Source organism: Budorcas taxicolor, chromosome 7 (genome assembly GCF_023091745.1).
Source record: "Budorcas taxicolor isolate Tak-1 chromosome 7, Takin1.1, whole genome shotgun sequence".
Taxonomy (NCBI): domain Eukaryota; kingdom Metazoa; phylum Chordata; class Mammalia; order Artiodactyla; family Bovidae; genus Budorcas; species Budorcas taxicolor.
The window spans coordinates 15,888,204-15,904,244 of record NC_068916.1 but is presented as its reverse complement, the minus strand read 5'-3'; the positions used below and the strand labels follow the sequence as shown (position 1 = coordinate 15,904,244).

Below are 16,041 nucleotides of genomic sequence, written 5' to 3'. Positions count from 1 at the left end.
CAGAGGAAGAATCCCCTACCCCCCGGGGGTCTACGGGTTCTCTTCGCTGTTTCCTCCTCGATCAGCCTCATACTTTCAACTACCCCTTCCGCCTCTTGTTTACTCAAAAGTTTAGCAAGGTATTAAGAAGAGGGAGTTGTTGCAAGCGTTTGTCGCGCGCATGCGCAGCTTCTGCTCTCGGTCTCCTTTTGACGCCGTGGGGCAGTGAGAGTCCATCAGAAATTTCCCGCCGGCGCGGAACATGCGCGCCACTTCCGGCCGGGCTCCTAACAACGGGGGAGGCTGGTAACCAGGGAGGGGGGGATGGCGGAGCGGGCGCCGGAGCCCGAGGCGGAGGCGGAGGCTGAGGCGGGCGCAGGCGGGGAGGCGGCCGCCGAGGAGAGCGCTGCGGGTCGCAAAGCGCGGGGCCGGCCACGGCTTACGGAGTCGGACCGGGCCCGGCGGCGGCTCGAGTCCCGGAAGAAGTACGACGTGAGGCGCGTGTACCTGGGCGAGGCGCACGGGCCCTGGGTGGACCTGCGGCGCCGCAGCGGCTGGAGCGACGCCAAGCTCGCCGCCTACCTCATCTCGCTGGAGCGCGGCCAGCGTAGCGGCCGCCACGGGTGAGGGGGCCCGGCCTGAGGGTGGGAGGGAGTGAGGGAGGAGACGCCCCCATCCCCCGCTGAGCCTGGCCCCGCCCCATTTGCCCCCAGGCCCCGCCCATGGCACCTGTGAGCCCCGCCCGGCGCCCCGGCGGCCGGCCTGGGTCTCCGACTGCAGGTCCTGGGACGCGCCTGGCTCGCGGCCCCACCTCCCGTCGCTCCGACTGCCCAATCCTAGGATGCATCCAGCTTCTCGACCCGCCTCCTGGGCCCTTAGCCCCGCCCCCTAGGGCTCTGGCTGCCCAATCCTGGTATGGGACCCACCTCCAAGCATTCTAACGGCCCAATCTCTGGAGGGGCGGCCCCGCCCTTCTGAAGCCTCACGGTTCTGAGGTCTCCACTGGCCCCAGGAACCTCAAAGGCCTCATCCCCTTAAACCTCCACAGTGTAGCCTGGGGCTGTGACTGAACATCCCAGGGCTCCCAGCCCTAACCGTCCTGAGGTTTCAGTGACCCACCTGGCATTTCATGGGGTCCACTCCCAGAAACCAAGGCCGCATACTCCCAGAGGACCCCTTACAATCCCTCAACCTCTTGGCTCTTGGGGAACACATCTGCCTAGGGAGACTCGGGTGAAGAGGAAACCCCAAGTTAGCTGCTCAGGTGGAGGGCAGAGGTCTTTATGGAACCTTGGTCTTAAAAATCACCTGTAAGGAAGGAATTTTTCTCTTTCTGCCTTATAGGTTGATGTGATGATTAAATGAGTTAAATTACACCCAAATGCTTAGAACAGTGCCCGGAACATAGTGAGCTGTCCGGATATTAGCTGTTGCAATGTTTGTTTCCTATCGCAAGCAGTGCTGCAACATAACCCTGATCTGCCCTGGTTTTCATTTGTATACATTTACACATTTCTCTCAGAGGAGATTCTGGGGATCAGGAGTCAACCAGAACCTGCTGAATTATACCCACTCCCTCTGCAGGGTAGCAGGCTGGCTTATATGCCCAAGAAAGAGCAGGGCAGGAAATGCTAGGAGCTTATACAACTTTAGGCCAGTGTCACAACTACTTGGAGTTTCTGATTCAGTTAGTCTGGGTAGAGTTGCAGATCCTCTATTTTTTCTGAAGAGCTGAAGCTGTTTAGCTGGAGTGGAGAACCGCTGGCCAGAGGGAGCCCCGGGAGGTTCCTAAGCTGAAAGTGGTGTTTCCAGAAGCTTGTCTGGCTGAGCTGCAGCTGTGTGGGCCTGCAGGACTGGGGCAGGGGCACTGAGACACCCAGGCTGTGTGTGGTGTGGCAAAACCTGGCCTCAGGGCACACAACACATGAGTAATCCAGAAAATACACTCAGGGAAGTTTCTTCTTTTAACCTGCATGGCATTTCTGTGTGGGAGGCACTGCAGTTATCCCCACTTCACAGATAAGAAAACTGAGGCCCAGAGGGAACAAAACCTGCTTGAGATTACATAGGCAGTCAGTAGCAAAGATGAGACTTGAACTCCGGTCTGAGTGACACCAAGCCTGTCTCCACCACGAAGTGAAGTTCCCAGCACCCCAGCCATGGTGAGGCTATGAATGGGTGGAAGTGGTTGTGGGTGTTTAGATTTGGGTTTGGGTGAGAATTGAGGCAACCAGTCTGGCCGTTTGGAGAGGAGGTGGGGCCATGGGAGGGCATAGAGCCTCCTGGGATGGGACACTGGGGCACAGATTCCTGAGCAGGAGGGATAGAGGAGCTCAGAGGAGCTGTTCTGGGACCAGACTTGGAGTATGGGAGCTGAGACATGTCATCAGGCTGGACAAGGGTTAGAGAGGGTGGGCATTGGAGCTGAAGAGAGACCCTAGACTGGCTGTCAGGATATTTGTGGCAAGAGGGTGGTCCCAGCCACAGTAAGGAGACCAGTGTCCCAGGTCCTGGCTCTGTGACAATATTGAGACTCATAATGGTCATCATTGGGCTTCCCAGGTGGCTCAGTGGTAAAGAATCCACCTGCAATGCAGGAGACTTGGGTTCAATCCCCTGGAGGAGAAAATGGCAACCCAGTCTGGTATTCTTGCCTGGGAAATCCCATGGACAGAGGAGCCTGGCGGGCTAGAGTCCATGGGGTTGCAAAAGAACTGGACACGACTGAGCAACTAAATAACAATGTGATCATCATCACCATTTGCTGAGTGAATAATTACCAGGCTCTTTATAATGCCTATAATGTCGTGCCAACCCCGTGAAGAAGGTACTGTTATGAGCCCCACTACAGATGGGTAAACTGAGGCACAGGGAGGCAGGGTTGCTCACCCACTGTCCCAGAGCCTGCTGCTATGGTTTAGATGAGGAAAAGCAGAGAAGCAGTCTGAATCAGGTGGGCAGACCCTGAAGCATGGTGGCAGAAAGGTGGAGGGAGGCCCTGGCCAGTCCAGGAAAGATCGCTCTAAAGCATCTCAGAATGTGTGCTAGACTGCAGCTGGGAGGCCCACGTGGGGTCAGGAATCTGCTTGGCAGATCTGGTGGCCATCCTGGTATAGGAGACCATGGGGTCCCCCCTGCCTTTGGGCTCCCCCAGGCCATGGCCCACGGGGGCACACAGTGAGTGTGGGGACCCAGGCAGGGCAGGGGAAAGCTCTGGAGGCAGGTGGACACAATGGCATGGCCTTTGGGCAGGACCCTCGTCGAGTAGGCCATTAGGGCCTGACCGTCTCCCGAGGACTCTGGTCCAGCCTCAGGGGCAGAATGTGCAGGACCTTGGATGGGCTTGTCTGAGGTCAAGTCTATGATGGTGCTGTTGGGTAGCAACTGACTACAGACTCAGTGGCTTTAAAATTACACAGATTTATGATCTCACATTTCTGTAGGTCAGGTGTCTGGCACATTGTAGCTGGATCCTCAGCTCAGGGTCTCAAGGCTGAAATCAAGGTATCAGCCTGATATGCCATTGTTGCCTAGAGGCTCACCCAGGGAGAGACCTGCTTCTAAACTTGCTCAGAGCTTTGGCAGAATCCATCTCCTCGGGGCTGTATGGCTGGGGTTCCTGCAGTCTTGCTGGGCCATTTTCAGGTCCTGGCCCCTCACAGGCCCCCTTGCTCTCTGTCTCCAGTCTGTGGCTTCAGCAGTGCATTTATTATTGTTATTAGTTTTATTCATTTACTTTTGGCTGTGCTGGGTCTTCGTTGCTTCAAGAGCTTTTCTCTAGTTGCGGAGAGTGAGGACTACTCTCTAGCTGTGGTGTGTGGGCTTCTCACTGCAGTGGCCTCTCTTGTTGCAGAGTACAGACTCCAGAGTGTGCAGGCTTCAGTAGCTGCAGCACATGGGCTCAGTAGTTGCGGTTCCCGGGCTCTAGAGCACAGGCTCAGTAGTTGTGGCCACAGGCTTATTTGCTCCACAGCATGTGGGATCTTCCCGGACCAGGTTTCGAACCTGTGACTCCTGCACCGGCAGGCAGAGTCCTCAGCGTTGAGCCAGCAGTGCACTTTTAAAGTCTCCCTGCTTAGGTCAGGCTCCTCAAATAAACTCCCTCTTGATAAGTCTACTTCCCAGTCTGGGGACCCTGGGCGGCTGGCCTTATGCTGAGGGCCTCAGTTTCCCACTCTGTGAGGTCGGTGATGATGGTAGACCCCATTCCAGGGCAGCAGAGCCCAAGTGGAGCCACCGTGGACAGCAGGCCAGGCCCAGGAAGCAGAAGCTTCCATGCTGCCCTACACGAGCAGGATTAGGGTCTCACCATCATCAGTCCCCAGGGTCACTCCGCACTGCCTCCTCTCTCTGTTACAGGAAGCCTTGGGAGCAAGTCCCTAAAAAGCCAAAGCGGAAGAAAAGTAAGTAGGGCTGCAGCCAGGGTGGGGGTGGTGACGGGAGTAAGTGGCTTTGTGGCTGGTTCCCACCCTCCCTCCCTCGCAGATGGTTTATGGAGGGCCCACGTGTGCCAGGCACCATGTGAGATGGGGCAGACTCAGCCCTGCCCTCCCAGAGCCCACAGTCTCACGGGAAAGAAGGGGAGGGTGGGGGCAGGCCAGGCAGGCCTGGGGTGGGGATGTAGGGGCACCAGGAGGCCCAGAGGAGAGTCCTGACCCAGCCTGGGGCTTGGGTGGGAGTGAGGCCAGGAAGGGTCGGAGGCAACCTGAACCAGTGCTGTGCCCAGCAGGAGTGCTGTCATTGCCCCCATCTGACCCAGAAAGGCTGAGTCACTGCCCAAGCTGCACAGCCAGAAAGTGGCCAGGCGAGACCGCAAACCCAGGTCTGTGCATCTCCCAAGGGGTCCCGTCCGCTCCTCTGCTCTCCTGCCCAGTGCGTGGGAGTCAGCCAGGGAGGAGCCAGGCAGAGCAGAGGGAACTGTTTGTGCCCCAGCCTACAGGGCGTGTGGTGTGCCAGGCTCGAGGGGAGCCGGGTGTGGGCTGTTGAAACAGAGGCTGGAGCTCCTGGTCCCAACCCCCTGGCCAAGACCCCGAGCCGTGGGGCAGTGGGTCTTAGGCCACATCCAGCAGGGTGAGGGCCTGTGGTCCAGGGACATCCATCTGATGTCAGTGAGCCCCTCCCCTTCCCCTTCTCATGGTCAGACGCAGAAGCTGAGCTAAGACCGTGACTCCCAATCCCAGAGGAGATAAGGAGGCAAGTGCTGGGTGGGAGAAGTGGCTGCTGGTGGTACCCCATGATCATCACTGGGTTGGTGGCCCCAGCACCATCCCTAGCCCCCAGGACCTTTCCTAGACCCCCTCTTCATCCCCCAGCCTGAGAAGTCAAGGGCACACCTTCCTCCCCGTCGGCTGCAGGACTAGGATCATCACAGGAATCTTAGGTACCATTACCTGTCTTGGGCCCTATCGATGTCGTCACTCCCTGCCTCCGGCAGCCCTTAGGAAGTGGGGACCATTATCCTCCCCCTGCCCAGAAGGGGAAACTGAGGTTCAGAGAAGCTGAGTGGCTTCTGGGAAGTGGCAGAGCTGGGATTTTAGCCCAGGCAGTCCAGCTCCAAGGGCGAGGGGCAGGGCAGGTGTCTGGAGGAGGAGGGCAGAACCCTTGCAGAGGCCCTAAGGCGGGACCATACTTCTGTAGGTGAGGATCTGGGAGGAGGCCCTGAGCCTAGAGTGGAGTGATCAGGGGAGCAGTGGGAGGAGGTGATGGCGGGAGGTGACAGGGCAGGACATGCAGGGCTTGGGAAACCTCGGGGAGGTCTTTGGCTTTTACCCCCGGTGAGATGGGAGCCCCAGTAAATTCTGACCAGAGAAGGGTGGTGACTTGGCCCAAGTGTTCAGAGGTGCCTTCTGTCAGCCGTGGTGGGTAGGGGCAGAGGTGAAAGCTGGGAGAGCAAGGTGCAGCGACTGAGCTGGGCAGGCAGGAGACGCTGAGCTGATGAGGACGATCCTAACTGTAACCGGCGGCTGACAGTTGCCGTGCACCTGCCAGGCACCAGGCTTTGTCGTGTATAAGACTCGACTCCAGCAGTGGGGACAGTCCCTTGGTAGCCTCTGTTGTCTCCAGGGCAGGTCTCACGTTTCTGAGCCTCAGTTTCCTCGTCTGTGTACTGGGGACAGGCCCGTACAGGACTCAGGAGGGTGTCTTAACCTCTGGGGAGCCGTAAGGCCAAGGATGGTTCTGGGGGCCCCGCTGCTGGGTGGGGTTGGGGGCAAGCACTGCCCCTCACGCTGCCCCGCACCTGTGTGTGCAGGGCGGCGACGCAATGTGAACTGCCTGAAGAACGTGGTGATCTGGTACGAGGACCACAAGCACCGCTGCCCCTACGAGCCGCACCTGGCTGAGCTGGACCCCACCTTCGGCCTGTACACCACAGCCGTGTGGCAGTGTGAAGCCGGGCACCGCTACTTCCAAGACCTGCACTCCCCGCTGAAGCCACTCAGCGACTCGGACCCCGAGAGTGACAAAGGTGGGTCTGCTGGGGGAGCAGGGAGGGCGCATCATGGCCTGCGGGGTCTGGGGCTCTGCCAGCATCAGGCCAGCATCACAGACTTCACAGCAAGTAACACGGCCCTGGCGTTGGGTGATCTTGCCGTCCTTGAGTCCTTACAGAGCCCAAGGGCTGGTCCCCATTCTGCAAAGGGACCACCAGGGCATGGCGCAGTGTGCCCAAGGTCAGGGGCAGGCAGGGCTGGGATCCAGGAACCCAGCTCAGCGGCTGGAGGGACTGGCAGGTGCTGGGCCTCTCCTGGCCTGTTTGTTCTCCTTTACTTCCTCCACCTTTTTCTCAGGAACCTCATTCTCTTGCCCTCCCTGTGCCCCATTCTCTGCTCTTGACCTTTCTCTGATCAAGAAGACCAGAGACCCACTTTCCCCTCCTATCTTTCTGTATTTCATCCTCACTCTTTCTGCCCCCCACATCATCTCGTGCCTTTTTCCTCTTCCCCCGCACTGTCTCTCCTCCATCTCACTCCCCTTTTCATCCCTTTATCCCTCCCCCACCACTGGCCCTGCGTGCTCATCTCTCACTGCCCCAGTCCTTCACCTGCCATCCCACACCGCATGCATGCGCGCACACACACACACGTGAGCCAGCGGCCTGCTCAGGACTAGGAGGGCCCCGTTGGCTCTGGTGGGGGAGCAGAGGAGACGTTGTGGGTGGTGAGGGGCTGCCCACCTGCCTCAGGGGCTTGGCACTAGAAGGAACCTGGGGCCCACTGCCAGGCACCCTGCTGGAGCTGAGGGTGGGGTCAGCCACCAGGGCTGGCAAGCATCTCTGAGCAGGTGGCGTCCCAGCTGGCCAAGGGGAAGCCGTGGGCGAGAGGTGTTCCGGGTGGGCACCCCGGCCAACGGCTGTCCCATGGTGTGTCAGCCAGGCTCCCAGAGAGCAGCCAGCCCCATGGCCATCTTGTCCTCCTAATGCCAGGCCCTGCCCTGAACCGCCCTGGCCCCTCCCCACTCCTTCGTCATTAGCAGTTGAGGAAACCAAGGCTCCTGGGAGTCACGTGACTGGCCCATCTGGCTCTGTGTCTGGCTAGGTTGGGGGTGGTACCCAGAAGGGTCCCTTGATGGCCCAGCCCAACTGTGACACCAGTGGCTTCTGGGTCTGGGCTCTCAGGAATGAATCCTGGGAGCAGTTGGCCAGGTCTGTTGTGAGTGCTGGCCAGCGGGGAGGGGGCGGGAGTGGCTGTGTCCCTGTGCCAGCCCGGGCCCCTCAACAGCACCCTTACCAGCTCTCTGCCAAGGGTGGACCTCCTACCAGGACCACAGGATGCTGGTGGGTATATGGCCAGTTCTGTCATTAATGTCGTTATTAACTGGCAAGAAGTCTAGTGTCCACTTAACAGCTGGACATTGTCATTGGGGATCCAGGCACATGCCCTGGCCAGGCCCCAACTCTCTAGGAAGCTGCCCCTGCTCCAGGGTGGAGCCACAGGGCTCAGTCTACCCTAAAGATTACAGAGTGTTAGAAGGAGGGGCAATCGGGACTTCCCTGGCAGTCCAGCAGCTAAGACTTCCTTGCTACCAATGCTGGGGACCTGGGTTTGATTGCTGGTGAGGGAGCTAGCTCCTACTTGCTGCAACTAAAGATCCTGGGTGCTGCGACTAAGACCCAGTGCAGTCAAATAAGTAAATATTTATTTTTTAAAAAAAAGGGGCCATCCCCCCTACCCTACCCCTGCTGCTGCCTAGGGATGAGTCAAGGATGGGTGGGGGAATATTATTATTCTATAATAACTATGATGGGAAACACTGATGAGGTGCTTACCATAAGCCCTACTGTCCTATTTACTCATTTAAATACCCCCAAACACCCCCTGGGTAGGTGCCAAGTTAGCCCCAGGCTCAGAGAGGTTAGCAGGCACCCCTGCTTTACACAGCGGGAGGAGTGGGCACTGGGATCCCCCTCCAGAGCCTGTATTCTCCACGTGACCCTCTGGGACTGTAGGTGTGATATGTAGTACCCAGACAGTATACCCCAGCTGCGTCTCGAGTGAGTAGCTGCAGGGACAGTCATTCATTGGCCCAGTCCGCACTTTCTTCCTGTGTGTGGACATTAGTACCAAATGCCTGGGCAAGATGCCTGGCCCCCTTGGCCTTCATCGCAGCCTTGGTCTTGGATTCCCTCATTCTTACAAACTTGAGCTCAACGTGGACCAATCAGCTGGTACCCTGTGCCCAGGGCCCCCCCCACCATCTGCTTACCGCCTAGAGAAGCAGACAGTAAGCAAGGTAAACAACGCCGAGAGGGAAGTGGAGGTTGGCAAGTACTGGGGGAAACAGGAGAGAAAAGGGCGAAACAAAGTGGTCCAGGGCATCCCTGAAGAAATACCACTTGAGGAAGGTTGTGATGGAGATGAGGGAGGAGCCTACACAGGCATCTGCAGAAAGAGGATTTGGCAGCGCGAGTGGCCAGTGCAAAGGTCCTGAGGCAGAAACCTGCCAGCATCTCCAGGTATGGAAAGGAGGTCAGTGGGGCTGGAGAGGAGGTGACGAGGGCAGATTGTGGGCTCTGTGGCCATGGAAGAGTTGGGCTGTTATGCCAAGTCAGTTGGGAAGGGCATTAACTGAGGTAAGGCCAGAGGCTGACACAAATGCACCACACCTCCTGTGACCTGACACAGCTCACTTCCACTCTCGTTCCACTGGGACTCTGCTGTATTGCCACACCTAACAGCAAAGGCTGCTGGGACATGTAGTCCACCAGGTGTCAGGAGGAAGAGACGGGGGTGAGGGGTGCACAGTGGGGTTGTTCGGTGAGCAGCTGGCCTGTCTCTTCCACAGGAAGCAATGAGCAGATTCTTAGAAAGGGAGGTGACCTAAGCAGATGTTCACAGGCTCCCTCTGACCCTGAAGACAAGATAGGCTTAGTGGGGGACAAGGATGGGAGCAGGGGCACCCAGGAGAAAGAAGTGCATGTTCTGGGCTGGTGGGACTCTGCCCAGGATTTGCAGGGCGGGGATAGGAGAAGCTGCCTGCCCGGGGATGTATTTTGGAAGCAGGGCCAACAGGTTTTGCTGACAGATTGGAAGTGGGTGTGAAAGGGAGAAGTCAAGAAGAGCCCCAGGACTTTGGCCTGAGCAACTGGACAGGCATAGCTGCCACTGGCTTAGATAGGGATGTCTTTGAGCCTTTCTCTGAGGGGAGATTCAAACCAGAATCTGAGACGCCCATAAGACCCAAACACACACCAGAGAGAGCAGTGGAGGACGCAGTGAGGTGTGACAGTCTGCACCTCCACAGGAGGTTCAGGTGAGAACTGTCCACTGGAGGCACCAGGCTATGGGGAGAGATGGCACTATAATAAAAATAGATGCAGGCAGACCTAGGCAACATTGCAGATTTGATTCCAGACCACCTCAATAAAGCAAATATCAAAGTAAAGGGTGACCCATGAGCTTTTTGGTTTCCCAGTGCATGTAAAAGTTATGCTTACACTAAACTGTGATCTGTTAAGTGTGCAAGAGCATTGCAGGGGAAAAGAAAGGTACATTCCTTAATTTAAACATACTTTATTGCTGGGGGATTCCCTGGCAGTCTAGTGGTTAGGACTCTGATCCCACTGCAGACGGCATGAGTTTGATCCTTGGTTGAGGAATTAAGATCCTGCATGCCACACACCTGGGGAACAGTCCAATGAAGTGACTCACAGAGGAGCCCCTAGATAGCTTTAGGATGGGAGCCTGTCACTGGTGGCAGCTCTCAGCCCTGCCCCCAGCCCCCAGAAGCAGATGGGAGCTGGAGAAAGTGAAATTCACTCAGTTGTTTCCAACTCTTTGTGACCCCGTGGACTGTAGCCCGCCAGGCTCCTCCATCCATGGGATTCTCCAGGCAAGAATACTGGAGTGGGTAGCCATTTCCTTATAAAAACTTTTGGGAATTGCCTGGTGGTACAGTGGTTGAGACTCTGTGCTTCTACTGCAGGGGGCACAAGTTCCATCTCTGGTCAGGGAACTAAGATCCTGCACACCCTGCAGCGCAGCCAATAAATAAATACATAAAGTTTTAAACTCTGAAACAGTGAGGTTCTGAGAGTTTCCGGTTGGTGGACACGCTGAGGTGCTGGGAGACTGGTATGTCTGTAGAGAGCCTCGCAGCTCCATGACGGGCCCCACACACACACCTAATGACCTTGCCCTGTGTTCTTCTCCCATCCTGCAAATGCTGAGATGTATCCTTTATAATAAAACTGTAATCAGAAGCAGATCACTTTCTTGAGTTCTGTGAGTTGCTCTAGCAAATTATTGAAACCGAGCAGAGGTCTGCCGGAACCTCTACTTTATAGCCGGAAGTATGGGTGATCTGGGACTTGTGACTGGTATCTGAAGTGGGGTCAGTCTTGTGGGACTGAGTTCTTTAACGTACGGGGTCAGACGCGGTCTCCGGACAGATGGTGTCAGAACTGAATCCAATTGTTGGACACCTGGCTGGTGTCCAGGAGGAGGGCGGTGTTTAATGCGGCCAGCCTGACCAATGCGCTGGGGTGAGTGGAGAGCTGAGGAGAAGCCCCAGCTAGAGCTTGCCAGGCCCATAAGAACAGAAAAGGCTGAAAAGGAGCCACCGGGAGGAGCTAGGAAGCCTGAGTGTGGGTCTGGGGGCTGAGGCAGGGGAGTATCCCAAAGTGCAGGGGCAACAGTGGAGGATATGGGACTGAGCTGACCACTCTTACAGGGGAGTGGCAGTGCCCAACCCCTGGGGCCGGGGGGCTTCCCACAAATACCAGCTGCTGCTGTTGTACACTGTTGTAACCATCCCCTCTCCTCTGTCACCACAGTGGGCAATGGCCTGGTGGCCGGCAGCTCTGACTCGTCCAGTTCCGGCTCTGGCTCTGACTCCGAGGAGCCCCCCGAGGGCCAGCCAACCAAGGCGACGGTAGCCACGGCGGCAGTCACACCCACCAGCCCGGCAGGCAGCAGTGGGCTCATCACACAGGAGGGCGTGCACATCCCCTTCGATGTCCACCACGTGGAGAGCCTGGCCGAGCAGGGCACCCCGCTATGCCCCAACCCGGCCAGCAGTGGGCCGGAGGCCCTGGAGACAGTGGTGTGCGTGCCCGTGCCCGTACAAGTGGGCCCGGGTCCCGGCACCCTCTTTGAGAACGTGCCCCAGGAGGCACTGGGTGAGGTGGTAGCCAGCTGTCCCATGCCAGGCATGGTGCCGGGGTCGCAGGTGATCATCATCGCCGGCCCCGGCTACGACGCCCTCACAGCCGAGGGCATCCACCTCAACGTGGCAGCCGGCAGCAGTGCCCCCGGAGGGGGCCTGGGCGATGAGGTGCCCTGTGCCATGATGGAGGGCGTGGCTGCCTACACACAGACAGAGCCAGAGGGTGGCCCACCCAGTACCATGGACCCTGCTGCCATGACAGGCATTGAGACCAAGAAAGGTCTGGGGGGGCCATGCCAGTCCGGGGGCTGGAAGGGGGGCACATTGGGACCTGGCGAGGGGAGGGCGAGGAGTGACCCCAGAATGAGCTCCTCAATAGCCTTAGTCCCCATGGGCACTCACTCTGTGTCCACCCCCATAGAGAAGGAGGACCTGTACGTGCTCAAGAAGGAGGAGAAGGAGGAGCTGGTGGCCCCCGAGATGGCTGAGCTGGCTGCGACGGTGCCTGAGAGCGCCGAGCCTGAGGCCGAGGCTGACGGGGAGGAGCTAGAGGGCAGCGACATGTCCGCCATCATCTACGAGATCCCCAAGGAACCCGAGAAGTGGGTGCCAGGGTGGGCGGGGGCAGGGAATAGGAGCAGCTCCTGGGACGGAATAGGAGCAGCTCCTGGGGCAGGAGCTCCAACGCCACAGGCTCCTCTCCCTCTAGGAGGCGGCGGAGCAAGAGGTCGAGGGTGATGGATGCCGACGGCCTGCTAGAGATGTTCCACTGCCCCTACGAAGGCTGCAGCCAGGTCTATGTGGCCCTCAGCAGCTTCCAGGTGAGCGCCCCACCCAGGTAGGCCCGGCAGGGCTGCCTGTGCAAGGCGTCTGGGCACTGTGGCTCATGGGGCGAGGCCTCCAGGTGCCACTGGCCTGTCTCGCATGCACCCACCCGGCCCCAGCTGGTCTCAGCCTCACCACAGAGAGGCAGGCATCGCCTCTGTGCCTTCCCCTCCTCCTCCAGCCCCGCCCATCCTGCCTCCTTCGGCCAGCCACTGCCTCTGCACACCCTGTATCCTGCCTGGCCCCAGGGGCTCCCCCACACTCCCCCTCTTCCAGTCTGAACTCTCCCCACCTCTGCCCAGGCCACCCTGTCAGCTCAGGGTGCCTTCTCTCCAAGCTTAACTCTGTGTGCCCCTCTGCCAGGAAGCCCACCCTACTTCCCTCCTCACCCCCGTCACTCACTGCACTACCAGGACATACCTGCAGTGTGCCCCCTGGGGTCTGGAGAGGGTGCCCTGAGAGCAGAGACAGAGTTCCATCACAACCCCACTCCTGGCGCAGGACATGGCTCCAAGAGAACTCTGAATTTGCCAAGTCATGTTTTCATTAAGCACGTATTGAGCCCCGTCTGTGTGCCAGGCCTGGTGCTGCACGCTGGAGTGGTTGTGCCAGTGAGTTAAAGAATGAAAGAACAAAGGAATGAATGACTTGGGGGCTGCCTGCTCCAGGCTCTGGGGGCAGCTCAACAGCACAGAAAGAGTCACTGTGGGGCTGACAGCCCTGGACTCCAGTCCTAGCCCTGTCACTGCCCACCTGTAAGACAAGACCAAACCACTAAGCCTCCAGAGCCTCAGTTTCCCCATCCAAAAGCTGGGCTGGTGGCAGCCCCTTCCCGTGGTTCTGACGTGGTTCTGATGAGGCTGACCGATGCCCTAGCCCAGAGCCTGGCTGGAGCAGGTGCCCAGTTAAGCTGCTCTTTGATCTCAGTTGTGGCCCTGGGCCCCAGCTTGGATCTGGGGGTCCCTCCCAAGGGCAGGGGCAAGCCCCAGCTGGCCCCCATCTGTCCCCACCCTGCAGAGCTCCGAGGTGGGCCCGTGGCACCCACTCCTGTCCCTCTCCCCCCCAGAACCACGTCAACCTCGTGCATCGGAAAGGGAAGACCAAAGTGTGCCCTCATCCTGGCTGCGGCAAGAAGTTCTATTTATCCAACCACCTACGGCGGCACATGATCATTCACTCAGGTCAGGCCCAGGGCCCGGGTGGCAGCTTGAGCTGCAAGCAGGGGGCCCTGGGCCTGGAAGCCAGGGCTGGGAGCAGGGTGCAACCTGGGCCTGGGGCTGCCTCTCTCAGAGCCGCCTCCATGTCCACCGCAAGGGCTGGTGTGAGATGGTGGAAGTAAAGCAGTTCACTGGGCACGTCCCCAGTGGTCAGTAAGCTGGAGCTGCATGGCCACAAGGACACCTGCTATTATGAGTCATGTGTAGCTGGGCAGGGGCTGGCTGCCTCTGCCCTAGCTTAGCCCCTGGGCTCCCCACTTCCACAAGCAATGCTCATGTGGGAGCTGTTTCAGGACTGAGCCAGGACACTGAACCACCCCAGGGTAGGGAAGTGGACTGGAAACAGGATTTCTGTTGCGTCTGCCTCAAGCACCTCACTGACCAGGTCATAGCATATAGGTTCGTGGGGAGCGGTGGTGCCTCCCCGCGTGCCCAGCGGGAGGGCACGGCTTCAGAGTTTTCGAGAAGCCGGAACTTTGGATTTTTATGTGAAATCGCCCCAATAGGGTGAAATATTCGGGTCAAACTCAGGCCCACTGTGGCTTGGCAGTTTGCGTCCTGTGCGCCTGAGGGATCCGAGTTCAGATTCTTGCTCTGCCCAATCGCCTTCCTTGGCAGCCTCCGAGCCTCCTGCGAGGATGAAGCCGCGCTTCATCTTAGCTGCCTTAGTTATCCTAGTCTTCTTCAGGTGTCCGCGAGTTCACCTGTGAAACCTGCGGCAAGTCCTTTAAGAGGAAGAACCACCTGGAGGTACACCGGCGCACGCACACGGGCGAGACGCCTCTTCAGTGAGTGACAGGCCGGAAGGCGGGGGGCCCGCCCAGCGCAGTGCCTAAGGCGGGTGACGTCCCCAGCGTTGCCTCTGGGGTTTCCAGAGTATCCCCAGGTGGCCCCGCCCCTTTCTGGGCCGGCCCCGCCCTAGTGGTTGGGCCCCGTCCCCGAGGCGAGACGACCCCTCCCTGGTGCTGCTCTTCGGCCCCGCCCACTCTGACCCCCACCCCCCCCGTGCCTCCTGCGGGCTCTCCCCCAGGTGCGAGATCTGTGGCTACCAGTGCCGACAGCGCGCATCGCTCAACTGGCACATGAAGAAGCACACGGCCGAGGTGCAGTACAACTTCACTTGCGAGCGCTGCGGGAAGCGCTTCGAGAAGCTGGACAGCGTCAAGTTCCACACGCTCAAAAGCCACCCGGACCACAAGCCCGCCTGATTCGCCCCGACCACTGAACGCCCCTATTTATTCGTCCGATTGGACACCATGCCTGTCAGGGCCGGGACATCCGCGGGCGGCCGCCCGGACCGCGGGCCGGAAGGAGGCGCCCCTGCTCCGCTCTAGGGCTGGGCCCCCGGGGCAGGTCCCCCACCCCCGCCCGATTTCTGGAGCTGGCCCCTAAGGTTGCACTGCTGGAACTGTGTCAAGAGAGAAGAGCGAGATTAAAGAGAAAGGAGATGTTCTTCCCTAGGCTTGATTATTGGGGGAAGGCCGGTGGGCCCCTCTCTGTCTCCAGCCTGGTCCTTTCCTGAGCAAGGCGGAAGCAGACAGAACCCTTTCCTGTCAACCTCCCCTCTGCCTCGGCTACCTGGGCCTGGCAGGCCTGTCCACTCCCTCCTCTGACAAGGTCAGGGATGGAATGTTGGGGCCCTGGAAGCTACTGAACATCTCTCAGGACTCGGGATCTGACTCCCTCTCTTAATTCTATCAGAGAACACTCATTCCTCACCCGCAGTGCACAGGGGCCAGCTGGGGAGATGTTCAGTAAACCCCTAAGTTAAACATCAACAGCTGTGAGAAGCGCCTCACAGAAAGTAGAATGATAATTAGTTTCTGGGGCTGCTGTTTAGGTTGGTGGTCGGGGGGGGGGCGTTGGGGGGCTCTCTGGGGTGGTGGCATTTAACCAGAGTGATAAAGGTTCCATCCCTGAAGGAAGCCGGAGGAGGCAAATGCCCAGTGGAAGGAACAGCCAGTGCCAAAGCCCCGAGGTAGAACTGGGCTCGGCGTGTTCCTGGAACAGGAAACCACGGGGGGTGGGGAGGGATTTGGCAGCGGCAGGGCGGCTGCCTTGGCCCCATTTCCCAGAGGAGGATGCTGAGGCGGCCGCCTCCTCAATGCGGGCCGTCAGGGAGAGGGATGGGGAGCGATTCCAGGCCACGAGGCCGCCAGGTGGCGCGCAAGCCGCGTGGGCCCTGGTGGCCGCAGCCACGTGACTCCAGGGACCGCAGCCGCGAGCCGGGGCACGTGCCCGGGGGAGCCCTGTGGCGCCACGCGCAGATTGGCCCCGCCGGTTCCTCACCAGTTCGTGGGGGCGGGGCCGCAGCTGGGCCTCATTTTATTCTTCGGACTGGGAGCTACCCCAGCCGGGGATAGATGAGTCGGCGAGGATGAGCGAGTCCGGCTGCTGGGGCCGCCCCCGCGAGCCT

General features: G+C 59.0%; 1 protein-coding gene across 2 annotated transcripts; it reads left to right on the top strand.

Annotated features, from left to right (window-relative positions):
- Nucleotides 1-303: 303 nt before the first annotated feature.
- On the top strand, nucleotides 304-15,050 carry ZNF653 (zinc finger protein 653). Of its 2 annotated transcripts, XM_052642645.1 has the most exons (9): nucleotides 304-602; nucleotides 4,339-4,382; nucleotides 6,230-6,445; nucleotides 11,252-11,863; nucleotides 12,005-12,185; nucleotides 12,293-12,404; nucleotides 13,475-13,589; nucleotides 14,314-14,413; nucleotides 14,656-15,050. In XM_052642645.1, the coding sequence occupies exons 1-9, from the start codon at nucleotides 304-306 to the stop codon at nucleotides 14,831-14,833; spliced, it is 1,857 nt and encodes a 618-aa protein (XP_052498605.1). In that variant the 3' UTR covers nucleotides 14,834-15,050. The 2 variants fall into 2 exon arrangements, with proteins under 2 accessions (XP_052498605.1, XP_052498604.1); XM_052642644.1 differs by having other exon boundaries at nucleotides 11,252-12,185.
- The last annotated feature ends 991 nt before the right edge of the window (nucleotides 15,051-16,041 follow it).